This window comes from Thunnus albacares, chromosome 21 (assembly GCF_914725855.1).
Source record: "Thunnus albacares chromosome 21, fThuAlb1.1, whole genome shotgun sequence".
NCBI classification, from domain to species: domain Eukaryota; kingdom Metazoa; phylum Chordata; class Actinopteri; order Scombriformes; family Scombridae; genus Thunnus; species Thunnus albacares.
This window is the reverse complement of record NC_058126.1, coordinates 22,671,521-22,687,039: the sequence shown is the minus strand read 5'-3', so window position 1 is coordinate 22,687,039 and position 15,519 is coordinate 22,671,521. Positions and strand designations below refer to the sequence as shown.

General features: G+C 40.3%; 1 protein-coding gene across 18 annotated transcripts in view; it reads right to left on the bottom strand.

The window, feature by feature from the left end:
* Positions 1–15,519, bottom strand: part of svila (supervillin a) — a 51,185-nt gene that overhangs the window by 15,881 nt on the left and 19,785 nt on the right. For 11 of the 18 annotated variants that reach the window (XM_044340078.1, XM_044340080.1, XM_044340082.1 and 8 more), the window contains 10 exons: positions 15,000–15,136; positions 13,592–13,687; positions 12,806–13,124; positions 11,390–11,455; positions 10,034–10,562; positions 8,122–8,305; positions 5,623–5,755; positions 2,891–2,944; positions 1,209–1,289; positions 670–726 (listed from right to left, as the gene is read on the bottom strand). In XM_044340078.1, the coding sequence (XP_044196013.1) occupies positions 670–726; positions 1,209–1,289; positions 2,891–2,944; positions 5,623–5,755; positions 8,122–8,305; positions 10,034–10,562; positions 11,390–11,455; positions 12,806–13,124; positions 13,592–13,687; positions 15,000–15,136 (1,656 nt within the window). The remainder of the gene's footprint in view (positions 1–669; positions 727–1,208; positions 1,290–2,890; positions 2,945–5,622; positions 5,756–8,121; positions 8,306–10,033; positions 10,563–11,389; positions 11,456–12,805; positions 13,125–13,591; positions 13,688–14,999; positions 15,137–15,519) is intronic. The other 7 variants (XM_044340091.1, XM_044340092.1, XM_044340093.1 and 4 more) reach the window with 4 other exon arrangements.

Here is a 15,519-nt window from a genome sequence, read left to right as displayed (position 1 = left end):
ATGGGCAGGAAGCACAAAAATACATAAAACAAACTTGTCTCTCTGATTTTTGTGGGATTCGTTTGTCTTTATAAGACTCTTGAATCTTGAGCTTGCATCATATATGAGGTAAGCTCTATCATGGAAATATTTGACCAATTAACCACAGGGAAAAGAAAAATGCACCACCAACATTCACAAAATAGAATCAGGACTGCATGTTACATTGATAACAGTTCTTTTTGAACCGTGTTAAAGTGTTTAAAGTGGACTTTTCCTTTAACAGTGGGATACATTCACAAACAGACAAAGTAGCCAAGCAAAACAAGGACATCAATGGGGGGTAACTAATACACATGAAGCACATTAATCCCTGCCTCACATTGAAAACACACCCATTACTAACATCCAAAGCAAAACTGATTGACTGTGGGTGCACATGACTTCAGAGATGTGTCACCCATGAGGTTAAAATAAAAGAAATATTAGTTAAAGTGAAACCAAAGAAAAAGAACAATAGCAGACGATGACAAATGTTTAGTCACCAACTATGTTGTGACTCATTTGGTGCAAATTCTGAGGAGCAAAATACAGCTGTAAAGTGTGCAAAGGCAGCCACTGGGTGAGGGGGTTGGAGGGTGGGGGGGGGGGGGTTTGCATGAGCGCTGTACACAGTATTGACAGGGTCACCTTCCGTCTCCAGGGGTGTCTCTCATCCACCTGCATGGGTCTGGGAGATCTGGTGGCCTTCACAACCAGAGGGAGGGAATGAGGAAAGTAAGACAGGTTGAAGGTGAAGAGATGAGGATTGAATGATGAGACAGTAGAAAACTCTCCACGAGCTAGAAGCTGCAGCGGCTGCTATGCTAGCAGTGACAAATTGACTAAGTGACAAAGCTTTGGGAAAGGGGTGAATATTTTGTGATATGAAATAGGAGCAGAATGGCTGTTGCTGTAACTGTTGTGGCAGCTAAGAAAGCAGAAAGGCTTGAGGTGAAGGGCTCTTTAACATGAGAGGGTGCGGGATGGGGGATGGGGCTTTGTCAGAGTACTGTACACAGTATTGACAGTGCCGATTAACCACCAGCCATGGCTACAGAGTCTCCATAAACTAGTAATTTAAAATCAATGAATGACTGTGCATGTTCAAAAATAGGGGTTTGTGATTTGTGTGTAGGCGGGCAAAGGGCAAGCAGTGAAGGCAGCAAAGACCTGATGCAACTTCCTACCTGGCTGGCTGACTCATCAGGGGAAGGAGTATGGAAAGGAGGTTCAGGAGGAGGGGAGAAAGTAGAGGAAAAGACTGGCTCCTATAGTGGCACGGCCATGAGCAGAGGAAAGACAGAGGACATAATCAAGTGTACAGCAGCTGTAGGGCCACGGCCAGGATTTTAGAAATAGCGAGGAATATTTCAGCACTTTTAAAGGGTCACTTCACCAATTTTACACATGAAGATCAACAAGCCTCCATTATATACCGGGAGGTTATGGGGCCAGGAGGTTTTAATGAAAGACACTATAGAGTTGCATTATGGGAAGTGTAGGATTCAGTGGTTTTGAAGCTTTATTCATGCTAGGAACTAAATGTCAAGACATCTCCTGCTGCTTTGATTTTGACCTTTCCTCACAATCATAGAACCCCTTCAAAACAATCACATTTTATTAATTCTTTTCACTGTTCATTTATAGTTTATCTAAAGTATCGCCCTACATTCTGGTTAAACTGGTGCAAATGTGGTTTTTAAAGCCTTGTCTATCCCGCCAGAATACAATGGTTTTTTTTCCTGCCATCTTGAGGCAGCGAAACAAGTTGTGAACAGAACATTGACATTTTGTAACATATTTGCCATTAAGTTGTTATGGTGAATGTGTTAGCAAACAACTGCCTATTTACACAGCCAGCAGATGCAGAACAACATTAGCATTCATTTGGAGTCATGCTTCTGTCCACCTGACAAATGCAAAGTCCAATATTCATGCTCCTATAGCTGTTTTAGTCTCCTGAGAAAAATATCTGGTTCTTCAGCTGCTCTAAGTGCTCCACTATGTTCACCAGCTAGTTACTTACTTTGTCTGTCTGTCGTCTGGTGCTGTCCAGGTAATGTACAGTGGGTTTATGAGAGAGGAACTGCAGAGTCAGGTGATAATTCTCTGGGTTTGTCACTATGAGCAGCCCGCTTTACATTACACATAGTCATTTGATCCATTTTTCATATAAAATATCACTTAGTGCCACTTTAATTTATTTAGTTTTTCTCAAAAAAGGTCAAATTTTATATCACCCTAAATTTCCAGAAATATTACAGAGGATATGACCCAAGTGTCCTCAACAGTAGCTGTGGCCCTGAGCAGCTGGAATGGAGAGGAAACGGGAAGCAGAGTAGAGATGTGTGCCAAATGTCATTAATCAACTACAATTTTAGACCTTGAGATTTCGGAAATGGGATAAGTGGTATAGCCCTACTCTGACTTTCAATGAATTCTCACATTACCAATAAATCATTCTGGCAGAGTCTTGTTGATTAAAGACAAATTAAGTTTAAACTGCACAACCAAAAATGAAACTTTAAAAACATATACACATAAAAAAACCACATTCACAGATTGTGAGATCATAAATCTGAAACCCAACGAGCAGAGGTGGGATGGATTAGAGAAGCACACACCATCAGCACACCATCACCATGATCGTAAAATAGACAAACACAGTACCACCACCAATACCACCACATTACACACACACTAACAGTTTGCTGCAGGGTGGATTTATCAAGAGGGCGTGTTACTGTAGCAGCCAGGAAACACAGTTAAGGATGTAAAATTTAGATCACTAATCCAATTTAAATGCACTTGATAAATACCACAGCTGAGCGTGTGTGTGTGTGATTCTGGCCTTGCACACTGGCCTTACCCATAGCTGGTCGGAAACAGCAAAGTCATCAATCATCATCAGTGCTTCATCGTCCTGCAGACAAGCAGCCGCAGGAGAGAAGGGACATGTTTTTTTGAAGGCTCAAGTGTTGCGACAATCATATCTTGAAGTTTTGATACACCATTTGGACCTCTCTAAACTTCCCTTCCTTTCAAGACTCCCTCCAGAGACGGTACTTTTCGGGTAAATATCAAGTCTACAGCATGGGTGGTGTAACACGAACGGCACTTTCATCAAAAAAACAGTGTCCTTGGGTGGAACAATGGGAGTCTTTATGTGTTCTGCTGCTGGCATTTGCTTGACTGTGCAGTTATGGCTCTGCCTGATCTTTAGTGTTGCACCTCTTTGATCAAAAACAGGAAATTGACTGAATTGTGTCGACGGACTGATGAATGGGAGGATGAAAACATGACGAGCAACATCAACTGTCCTTCCCCCTGACCTCCACTTAGCCAGCCTTTCAACTTGAGTAAAGGAACTTTTGTTTTTCCTGATTTGATATTTTGTGCAAAAAAAAAATACAGAAAGGGCAATTGAAACACAGCAGATCTGACCATTCAAAATGGTATCAAAGAAATCAAAGCAAAGCTCTTCCTGACCTTAAATAACCTGAAAACCCAAAATGAGAATATGCATGGGCAGAGCTGTGGAGTGAGGCTGAACAAACTCTGATAAGCAGCTGGAAATAAAAACAGCTGGATAGTAGCTGTTGTGAATATGTCTAAACAGAGAGGTATGTGTAGCGTCCCACCCAACCCCTGTTAAAAACACACCCTGGATGCAAACATAGAGACACGTTCCACATGCAGAGGATGAAATGAGGTTTATTTTTTTTTTAAGGAAAGGGACATGCAAACAGAGACAAAGGCAAACAGAAGAATGAAAGATTACATGTAACATGCAGTTCAGTGGAAAGAAAGGTTGAAGCCAGACACCAGACAGTTAGTCATTACTGTCACTGACACTTGACAGTTGGTTGAACAGTTGTTGTCTCAAAAGGTGCACATACAGCAATTAACTAAACTAAACTTTACATCTCAATGTGTGTGTAATTTAGGCAGAATTAGGCTTTAAAGTTTGGCTTAATGTACTCAAATCTTGATTGTCTCAAAACAACCATAACAAATATACATCAGATACTAAAGAGACAAATAAAGCTGCTATGTATGGAAGTTTATGGCTGCCAATAAATGAAATTATTTAAACCCCCCTCAATTTAAAAATATGTTTTGCTTATTGTTACTTTACTTGGATGTTTTACCATGTAGAATGAAATATGTGCAGTTAGTTTTCACATTCATCTACTGAAGGAGAAAAGTTTAAGACGTGTACATACAAGATGATTTTGTCCATTTGTCACGACTAGTTTGGTCCAGTATGCAACTTATACAAGTGTTATATGGAAACTTGATACCCCAGCGTACATACATCGATAATGGACTTTACAGTGAAATAGGAGATATCTTGTGTCTAGTAGTTAGTACTCTAGTACTTTTGAAATTTAAAATATTTGCATCTTCATAGATTCTGGATATTTTTTTATGATGGAGAAGGACAAGAATGGATGTCTAACATGGTAATTCAGCTTTTTTTGTGTAAATTATAAAAATGTGTGTAAATGCAATGTGTGCAATGTGTGTGCATTATGAACAAAATGTATAAATAATAAAATTTCAATTTTCATTCTCATGTGTCATGGATGCCACATTATGAATTGAACTGTTATTAGAAATTAGCTTAAAATTGTGAGGTAATTCAAATTCAAAGCAAAAGTCCAGTTTGTCATTTCATTTTCAAGTTTAGGTTGCATGTTGTCCTCCAGTTTTTAAATTAAGTCCATTTCACATTCATTTACATTATCATTGTCAGTAACAGAATTTTACATTAATTTTGGCAGTAATTATGCAAATGCAGAAACTGGATTTTAAGTTGTGACCTAAATGTGATTTTCTTGCAGACAGGAATGGAAAACAACTTTTCAGTTTCATTAAATTGTGTCATTTAAATTTTGACAGCCAAAGACTTCCATACAAATGAAAACAGTGTGCACCATAAAAAATGTGCAACTGATCCAGATACTACAGTATTATTCTACAGCCATGACTAGAATAAATGCAGAAAAACTCTTGATAGAGTCCAAGCACAAAACATGCAACAGATGTTTATCAGGCAGAACAGAGAAAAGAGACAAAGAGCTCAAAAGATACAGACATTGACAATACACAACCTCTCTGTTTAGAGATATTCAAAGCTTATTATTTATTGGCTTCTGATTGTCTTCTGATATCCCTCTAGAGTTACATGTCAGCCACAGAAAAGATCAAGAACACCTCCAAAACTTGATACAGGAAATACTTGCTATTATAAAGCCACACTGTCAGTGGCATGTCGCTCCCTCTGTATTAGTGTTGCATTCAACTCTGATGGGTATAAAATGCTGGTGTGACTTGACAGTTCAAAGTAATTCCTTGGAGGTTCATGTGATTAAACTTGTTTGAAGATGCAATGATTTGAGTCTAAAGTACAGTTTGGTTGCTCCTGATAAGCAGGGAGTAAATAACATATCTACCATCTTTTCAACATGATCTGTATGCAGCGTACTGCCATAACTATACATGACGTGAGAAAACATAACCGCCACAGGCAGACGACTGTGTGTCTTGTCTGTTGATGTGTTCAGTCAGCAGTGAGTGTGCAGGTCAGGTGGTTACCTTCTTCTTGAAGCTCTGCTCCACCTCCCAGAGCTGAGCGTGCTGTTCGCCCACAGCAGTCTTCACCACATCCTGCTTCTTATTGATCCTGTTCCTCCAGTCCTCCTCGCCGCTCTTCTTTAACAAGGCCACTCTGAGGAGGGAGAGAAAGCGAAGAGGGAAGAGGTTCAAACAAAATATTAATAAATATAAACACATAAAAAATTTAAATTAAATAGTGATTAAAAGTAAAATGTATTAATATTAAATTAACCAAATTATTATTATTGTTTTTATTACTGAGCTTATGTGAGTTACATTTACAGAAGTGGCAATGTTCAGTGAGTTAATTATTTACATTGTCTGTTTGTATGTGTATAAAACAGAACTGAAACAATTAATTAACCTTATTTTTAGAAAAACATTTACTGGTTCCAGCTTCTCAATGATGAGTTTTTTTCTGAGCCCCGCACTCCAGTAAGCCACAGCTTTACTTTTGAGAACAGGGAAGACGTACAATGCAAACCTCATTTTTGCCAAAACATAGTTTTTGTGGCTTTTATCTGACGATGACAATGTAATAACGTGAGCCATTTCCAAATTGAAAAAGAATCTGTTGTTGTTATCTGTTGTTAGTTACACCAACAATCAACTTCTAGAACTCCTATAAAAGATCTTTGGTGTCCATAAAACTCACCAAACTATTAAAATCTCATATACTTAACAGCACCTATAAATCTTAATGTTGTAATTAACAGATTGTTCTTGTTTGTTTGATCTGTACACAAACCAAAACGTAAAATCTTGGGCTACTCAGCAAAAAAGCAAATGAGCTTATTTTCCAAAATGGGCTCTTGTTATCACACTCAGATACTTTGGTGTAGAGCTGATATAACAGTGCATAAAATAAGACAGACTGTGCTCGGCACAAGGTTACTGCTAGGTTAGAAAGTGCCTCAGCCTTGCTTCCCTGAAGCTTTTAACACAACCTGTCACAACCCTGAACAACAACAAACAGTATTGTTTCCAAGCCTCCTTTCAGTCTCATCTAGTGTTTGCAGTGAAGACACTAAGCAGAGGCAGCCAGTGTGTCATTTAGCAGCCACACTTAGAAATAATGTTCAGTTCTGGATAATGGATAAACAGATTGGTGACAGCCAGAGTACAATTAGACGTAATCATCACTTGGAGATGTCAGTCGGTGTAAATGGAGCTGAGACTGTATTTGACAGGCTTTGGATTAAACAGGGAATTAACGCAATAGAAAAAGGTGCTGTAATTTTTAGCTTGTAAATTTAGGCAGAACAGTGATGCAAGAGGAATATTTTGATTTATAGTCTTTTAAATGAGTAGTTGTGGAAAACTGTGATTACATATAAAGCACATGGAGGATTATGAAACCACATATTGAAGTGTGGTGCAACAAGAACAGAGATTCAATTATGAATCTCTCATGTCTCAGAGGGCAGCAGACAAGACCCATAGGGGAGGGGTCTGGGTGCTGGCAGTGCCCTCTGACCCTCTCACAACCACTCCTCTGTGACCCAGTGAGGGAAAGTCCTGTTCTACCCCGAGGGCTCCATTACAATGCCAACAAACAGGATGAAAATGACACTGAATAGAAGTGGCCAATTGTATCTGCCATACAGATACTGCATCTAGTAAAATCATTTGAAAATGGGAGAGGCTCAAAGACGTCAGCATACACCCTTTAACGCAAGTTTACATGTATTTCCATTATGTCATCAATCAATATAGAATGTCATCACCATCTGGTGTGTTTACCAGTGGAACCAGCAGGCTACAAAATGTGACATAACTTGATTTATGTAACCCTTTCATTGTTGGGAATCCAATACTGAGCTTCAGTTAGAAGTCAAACTTGGATTCCACTGAAATGATGAACAAGCACATTTAAAAAGCGCAGAAACTTTTGCTTTGCTTTGATGTTTATGTGTCATCCCTTGTGTTGGCACACAGGACCGCCTGTGAGATGTTATTATATTAAATTTATTATTTATTTAATTATTATATTAAATTAGTTTTTGAACCTCATGCATCAGAGTCCAAATAGCAAATCAAGAGCTTCAGTATGAATGGAAATGTTCGTTCTATCCATCTCTGTGATTTAAGATCCCGAGTACACTGTGCTGCTGTTATGGCTGAAAATAACAAGCCCTAAAAACCCACTAACTCACTCTGTCTCCTCCTCATGATCTCATTTCCTTTTCCCCATTTAACCCACATTTCAAGCCAAGACAATGAAAGTGACTCTCCTTTTCATTCAGCCTTGATTTCGTTGGCTTTATTTACTGACCAGCTGATCCAAAAAGGAGTATATTTTAAGCCAAGCTGATGTAAACTGCATTCAGATCAAATGAGAAGTTGAGTGGTACTTGCACATAGTCATACGTGCAGTAAAACAACATCCTGAATACACAATATGTAAAGAAAACACCAATTCTACCCACTCCAATTAAGCTTCAAATCAATGACTGCTGACCACACCACCAGCCTCACCTCTCTTTGATGGACATGTGTCTGGCCGTCATCATGTCGCTTAGCTCGTCGTCCAACTCAGGCTGAAACAGGCTGGCTGTTTGTCCACCACCGTCCGCGTGTGTGTCCGCTGCCGGAGGCTGACACACACTCCTGGGTGAACCAGATGGTGCTCTGGGTGTCACCACAGTGGGCTCCGGCAGCTCTACAACAGACAGACACACATAGGACGAGTATGAGTGAGCAAAATCAATAACCGGACAGCAACTGTATAAAAAGGTTCCCACAGTGGCTTAGATGTGAAATTACATTAGGAAGAGCTGAAATGAAGAAAAAAAAAAGTGAGACAAATACATTATGCTATTATTCTGTAAAATGATTCATCTATCCAGTCTAGGGTAAACCCCTCTAGAAAGCACAATATTCCAGAAATTCCATAACTAAGGGGCTTTGCATAAAAGTACAGTCATTGCTCTCAAAGTGCAAACTAAGCAGCACAAAACGGCGTGGGAGCAAACATCTTTCATGCTTACCAAGAGGCTCTCATCGGCCTGTGAGAAGCAGTTTTCACAGCTTTAAACCTCCCTTCCACAGTTGTAATCAAATAACCCACAGTGGAGCTCTTTGGCTGAAGCACAACTGCCTGTTCTTTGTCTGTTCATCTATTCTGCTCTATCATCACCCACTCCATAAACCAGCAATGACAGATTTGAATTTGTTGTTCATCCGACTGATTTCTGTGCTTTCCCAGACAGGTTGTGCACTGATATAGACACAATCAAAGCGTTTGGTTCAGAGTAACTGCCGCTCAGACGAAAAGGAAGCCTGAAAACCACAAACTGAATGTAACATTTTCACAGACAGGAAATGTGGTTGAATGAGAAATTTTTGACTGTCGACTGAAATTAACTGTGGTGTTTATTAAGTCTTACAGTCGCCTCTTTAAACATATCTCAGTTGTTTTTGTTTCGTTTTTTGGGTTGTTTTTTTTTTTTAAATTTAAGATTTTGTCCCGTTAAAGAAAGCTAACATCCTGCAACCATTTATCACAAAATTCCTTGTACTTTTTTGTGGAAAAATTACATGAAAAACCTGATATATAAATGCTAAATGCTAACAAGACAGTAATGATCATGACAACACCAACATGTTGACCATGTTTGTCATCTTAGTATAGCATGTTAGCATGCTAACATTTGCTATACGTAGCACAAAACATGGTGATTTTCATCAGGTACATGTTCACCATCTTAGTTTAGCATGTTAGCATCCAATATTATGAAAAAAAAAAACCCTTGTATCGTTATGTGGATAAAATACATGAGAAATCTGATTTTTAAATGCTAAGCTAAATGCTAACATGAGAAAAATGATAATGGCAATGCTAATGTTGCTAAAGTTTAGTGGGTATAATGTTTACCATGTTTACTATCTTAGTGTGTCAGGATGCCAAAGTTAGAGAATTATCAGACATATTTCAAAAGATTTGTTCTTGCAGATACATGAAAACAGATTTTTAAAAACATCTTCCTATATGCATAAAGCAATAATGTATAATAACAGTAATAATAATAATCTATATTAAAAAAAAGAATGCTACATTAAAAATAAATGTAGAACTTCTGCAAATAGATCAACAATGACTAAATCTGAAAACAGATTAGGTCAGTGTTGTTTTTTCTAGTGTCAAAGTCTGATGCTGTAATAGTGACTGTGGTTCATAAGTCTGCAAAGTGAGACTGATGAGAGATGATATTGAATAACTAGTGGAAAAGCGGAATATCACTTTCAAATAATGCAATTTGTTAAACTCTCAAAGAGATATCAATAGTTCACAATTGTTCACAGCGAACAAGTAAACTAGAAAAAAGTAAATGAAGTAAATTAACAAAAAAATACTGTTCTATAAGCTGACACCCTTCTCTGTCCTCACCTCCACTGATGGTCCTGGCTGGGTAGTGTGCCTCCTCCCTCAGATACTCCCTCTGCTCCTGCCTCTCCTCTACCATGTGGCTCTCTGAGCTCTGCAAGGCTCTGTCTCCCCTCTGTCTGGCCAGCCACTGCTCCACCTCCACCACCTCCTCCTCCTCCTCCTCCTCCTCCTCCCTCCTCTCTCTTCCAGACTGAGGCTGGGGCAGAGCTGCCTGCCTGATCGCTCCCTCAGGAGAGGCCAGCTTCCTCTTCCCTCCTCCCAGATCAGCTCCTTCTTCTTCCTGGGGCGCTATCTGGTAAGACTGCTTCTGCTGCTCCGCGGACTCCTGGGGCCTCCAGGCCGAGCCGTCTGCTTGGGGAGGGGGCAGAGACCTGTCAGAGCTAGGAGGGGCGGCCTCAACCCGGGCTGCTGCTCGGGGTATGTGGATGTCTCCGGCGTGGTCAGTAGAGACAGTGCCTCCGGCTCTCAGAGCAGAGGAGGATGATGAAGAGGGGAGATGTCCAAACCGAGAACCGGCACTGTTTTGAAGCTGTGGAACAGGGAGGTAAAGAGACGCAGACAAGGAAAGAAGTGGGTCAGTCGGCCACAGAGGCTGAGAAACAGCTCGGGCAAAGTGCACACAGACATACACACAAAATTGCAGAGAATCATGCTGACTAATCACCGCCTGCCTGACTCACTGCACTTCCTGAGCATCAAAGGGCAGCCTATCTTGCCGGTCAGCATCAGCCCACATCACAAAGCCATGCCAGCTTACCCCCCTACACACAATGCATCCAGCTGTAGCCTAAAAACACACAGTCTGAAAATGACTTTACATTAAATACACGTGAACTAACCTTACACTCTTGTTGAGTAATGAATGAGAAGCAACATTTAACATCCATGGAAAGCGCAAAACTGTTGAGAAAAATCTTGCAATATCTTTTATATAAATACTGTAGAGTCCTTTTACTCCTTTAAACTTTTGCTTCCATCTTCATCCTCATGCTTGCTCTCCCTCAAACAGTTGCTGGTTTCCAATAAGCTAATGACAAATAGCTGCTTTCAGTCCATGTGGTGGTGAACAAGAGTTGGACTGCTTTTGTTCTCCTCTCCTCCACCACAACCCCCCGCAGCCTCCTCACTGACACAGCGGGATGATGAGCACTGAGTCACAACTCACTCAGAAGCCGGGCCATGCACTGTACATTCATAATGAAATCACACAACGCGGAGATGGGCCCAAACATGAGATGCCATACACACAGCACGTGATGTTCACAGAAATGTATGGCCATTTCTGAGAAGTGCCGCAGCTGCGTCAGCCTCCTGTGTCTCAGGCAAGTGCATGGCGATTGTTCAGAGGAACCTTACTTGTGGGTGTTCTACCGGTCTCTCACATAGCTCCTGTTCATCTCTGATGTCTATGTCTGAGGGCTCCTGGAGCAGAGACACGCACACGCTACAATGCTTGATTCATGTATTTTCTGTCTTGATAAAAGGAACGGATTATTTTGTACCGGCCTGAAATTTAGTACACATTTACTTATCATATATTCAACACTTTATTTACTTTATATTTTATTCAGTTACCATAGCTACTTCTGTCTAGTCTGTACATATCTATTGCATGTGTCTGTTGTAGAAAAGAGATCCCTCTTGTATTGCTCTTTCCATGTCTCCATTTTTCCCCCCATTAAAGTTTTTTTTGTGAGCTTATCTTATTGTGGACTTTTCTCTTTCTTTTTCTTTTTGAAAAGTCTAAAGAAAGACATGGAGTACAGTAAGTTGTAAAGCCAAGTGTACACAGCATAAAAAGACATACTGTGGCCACAAAATGCAGCAATATGTTGAAATGACCCTAAAATTTTATAAACAAAAGAAAAAGAGACATGTTCACATTAGTGCAAAGGTGTCAGTATGCTTCAAATCAAGTGCTTATCGGTTCATGGGACGGCTTTTGAAACCCACTCCCACCAGACTTCTGTGACGGTGGATAACACTGACCACAGTAGTATATTCAGACCACAATCCACTTGTACTCTTGACTCAGAGACAAACAGTGTAACATGCTATTATTATCAATTTAATTAAAAGGATATTTTCTTCTTTTAAAGAAAAATTAACATTCCACAACTACTAATTTACAGCACCACAAAATTCCTTGTAACCTTTTGTGGATAAAGTTCATGAGAAGTGCTAAATAACAACAAGACAGAATGATAATACCAGTGCTCATGGTGATGTTTAGCAGGTGTAATGTCAACCATGTTCACTATTTTAGTTAAGCATGCTAAAAATGTCTAATTAGCAGGATTCAATATCTGATGCACTGCTCCCTAATGTTTCAGGGCTTTAATATTGACATTTGTTACAAGAAAAGAGTGAAATGTCGATGCTCTGTCACACTTATGTTGAGTAAACATTTATGCCAGGGAGAACTTCTCAGTGTCACATCTTGAGGCTGACTTATGCACACAGCCTTTAATAGACTTTTGTAGTTATCTGTGCTTCTGTGCTACTACTGCAACTTTCAAAAACTGATAATCAGAAAATCATGACCATTTTACACAGCAATTGGCCATATGTATAGAGGTGAGAGGGTGGAGAGTTATAAACACTTTCCTGTTAGATGTGGTCAGATGATACTGTACAGAGTAGTTTGTTTCAAGCATATCCCAGCCTTAAGGTACACAGAATTACCATGAGTAAGTTTAGATTCAAACTTCAAGTAAACTACATACCTATGGAAAGAAAAGAAAACTGTTAATCATCCTGCTTCTGCCCCACCTGCTCCATATCTCCCAGTGTGATAGGTTGCGTCTGGTAGCGAGCGTTGGCCCTGCGCTGGCGTGTGTCCCCTCTGGTGCGAGTAACCCTGCTGGGAGGCTGAGCCAGCCGGTTAAACAGCGCCATCTTCTCTGCCAGGCTGAGGGTGCAGAGGTCAGGCTCGTCCTGACTCTGACCCTGACTCTGACCCTGACTCTGGTCTTTTCCCTCCATTTTGGACACCTGCTTGGAGCCCTGAGCCTCCTGGGGTTCCTGCGCCTGCCGGGCCTCCCGCGCCTGCTCCCTGGCTGCGCCGTTCTGCTGCGAGGATGCCTGCAGGCTGAGGGGAGGATGACACCCAGTAGACAAAGAGGTAGAAGAAATGGAGACTTCTGGTAAGCTCATGCAAGCTAGCAAGTGGCATGCTGCGTATCAGGCAGCTTTGTGGAGATAATTATGACAAGGACATCTAACAGAAGTTTAAACCTTCAGCTTAAATATGTTGTTACACATGCAGGATGAGTCATGCCCACTACAAACAGAACTGTGACATCAAGTAGAGTTGAAGTCATATTGGTGTAAAGGTCATGTAGTTTCCTCCAGTCACACAGGAGGGCACCAAAACGTCAAAAAACTGTGCATTAGGACTCTATTCATTACTTAAAGGAAAACCTCATAATACATCAGTACCACTCTGGGATGACAACGATGCTGTGGTGAATGAGCAGCATTCAGGGAAGATCAATCATGTTAGTCACACACTGGTAGCTCGGTGTGAGCGTTCGTGCACACGCATGTGCCGTGTACCTGTTTGGTGGGAGAGTACTGCAAACTAGGGTGGGGCTAGGGACGCGTGCTACAGCAGTGTGAACAGTCACCGTTTGTGGCACGTGAGAGGGGATGCTACAATAGTCAAGGACAGGGACATAATCACACACACACACATACAGATAGGTGACAGAGAGAACACAGGTGACAGAGGGAATGAACCAGATGACCTCTAGGTGATGAAGAAAAAGGGTAATTCAAGCAGACACAAGAATATAAAAGGATGTTGAGGTGTTCAGAGAGATGGCTGGAGGCTTAAACCAAAAATTTCATTTCAGTATTCATGGAGAATTTCATACAAAAATGAAACTTTGAATCACTTCCAGGACAGAAAGGGTGATGGATTATGTTTCAGGTTGACAAAGTGAGGAAATGTTGCTACATCAAAGAGCTTGTTCATAAAAGTTTCAAATACTTGGAGGGTAGGTTCAAGTAAATTATAAAAAACATTTTGTCTCCCTTAATCCCACTGGTGTCTAGTCACTGCAGATAGTTTATTAGTCTTAGATTTCTGCCTCCATCTCAATACAATGGAGGTGAATGGAAAGGTTTTGGCTCACTGCACTGAAAGATTATGTAGAAAAACAAATCAAAAGCAACTTGTCTTTCCACAGTTAGTGTCACCTTTTACTATGAGTAATCTGGGAAAACTAAAAATCAAACCAATCTGGAAGGTTAGATACCAGTTAACTAGAATATCTATTTTTTTCTTTTGGTGAACTGACCCCTTTAAAGCACCATAGGTGTGCTTGATTTAAAAGAATACTTGCCATTTTGGGAAATACACTTGACAAGAGATAGTGATTGGCTTAGTGTAGACTGGAAACAGGGAAACAACTAGCCTGACTCTGTCCAAAGTTCAAAAATATACCTACTGGCTACTAGCTCTAAAGCTCACTAATTCAGATGTTATGTCTCATTTGTTTAACCGATACACAACCAGAAATATAAAAAGAAGTACATTTACCCAAGTACTGCACTTAAGTACAAATTTGAGGTACTTTACTTGAGTATTACCATTTTATGCCATTTCCCACTACAGAGGGAAATATTGTACATTTTACTCCACTACACCTATTTGATAGCTATAGCTATTTCTTTTCAGATTAAGATTTTATATTAAAAACAAATATGTTAAGCTTATAAAATACAACACTTGGACTTTTACCTGTAAAATTGCAGTATTTTGACATTGTGGTACTTTTACTTAAGCAAAGGATCTGAGTACTTCTTCCACCACTGATCAGGAGTTACGTGCTGTATCTATTTTTTGGCAAGGCCATTGACTTCCAGTTTTCCAGTGTTTATGCTAAACTAAGCTAACCAATTTCCAAACATGTCAAACTATTCCTTTAACTTACTTAACAGCATTAAATAAAAGACTTACGTGGCAGCGATGACCACCTCCTCAGTGGTGACTGGCTGAGTTCTGGATCGGTCTTGTGTACGTCTTAGCCTCCTGTCCACCGCTGCATTCCTAGACCGTGGTTTAGGAGCTCCACCATCGATGCTCTTCTCCAGCTCCTGGATGGGAATGTTGGGGTAAACATGGAAAATCATTATAAATCACTGGAATATCTAAGTTCACCTTAACCCTAGAATAATCCCGGGGGAGAGTTAACTCAGTTGCTCTGTGGTTGGGTCAACACTGAAACATGAGTACAAACTTTTGACAAGGGAATTTTTGCATGCAAAGAGACAGAGGGTTTGATGACTGAATTGGCTTCTAGAGGAGATGAATGTGTCAAAAAATTTGCATAACTGTGATTAAAGACAGATGACTGAGCGCATTAAGATCACATCTGTTACCAAAGCTGTTTGGAAATTTAAGTATCGACTGAATTGAGCTCAAGCAATCAGGACTACAGAGCATGCTTGGGGTCGATTTCACACATGTGCAGTGTTCC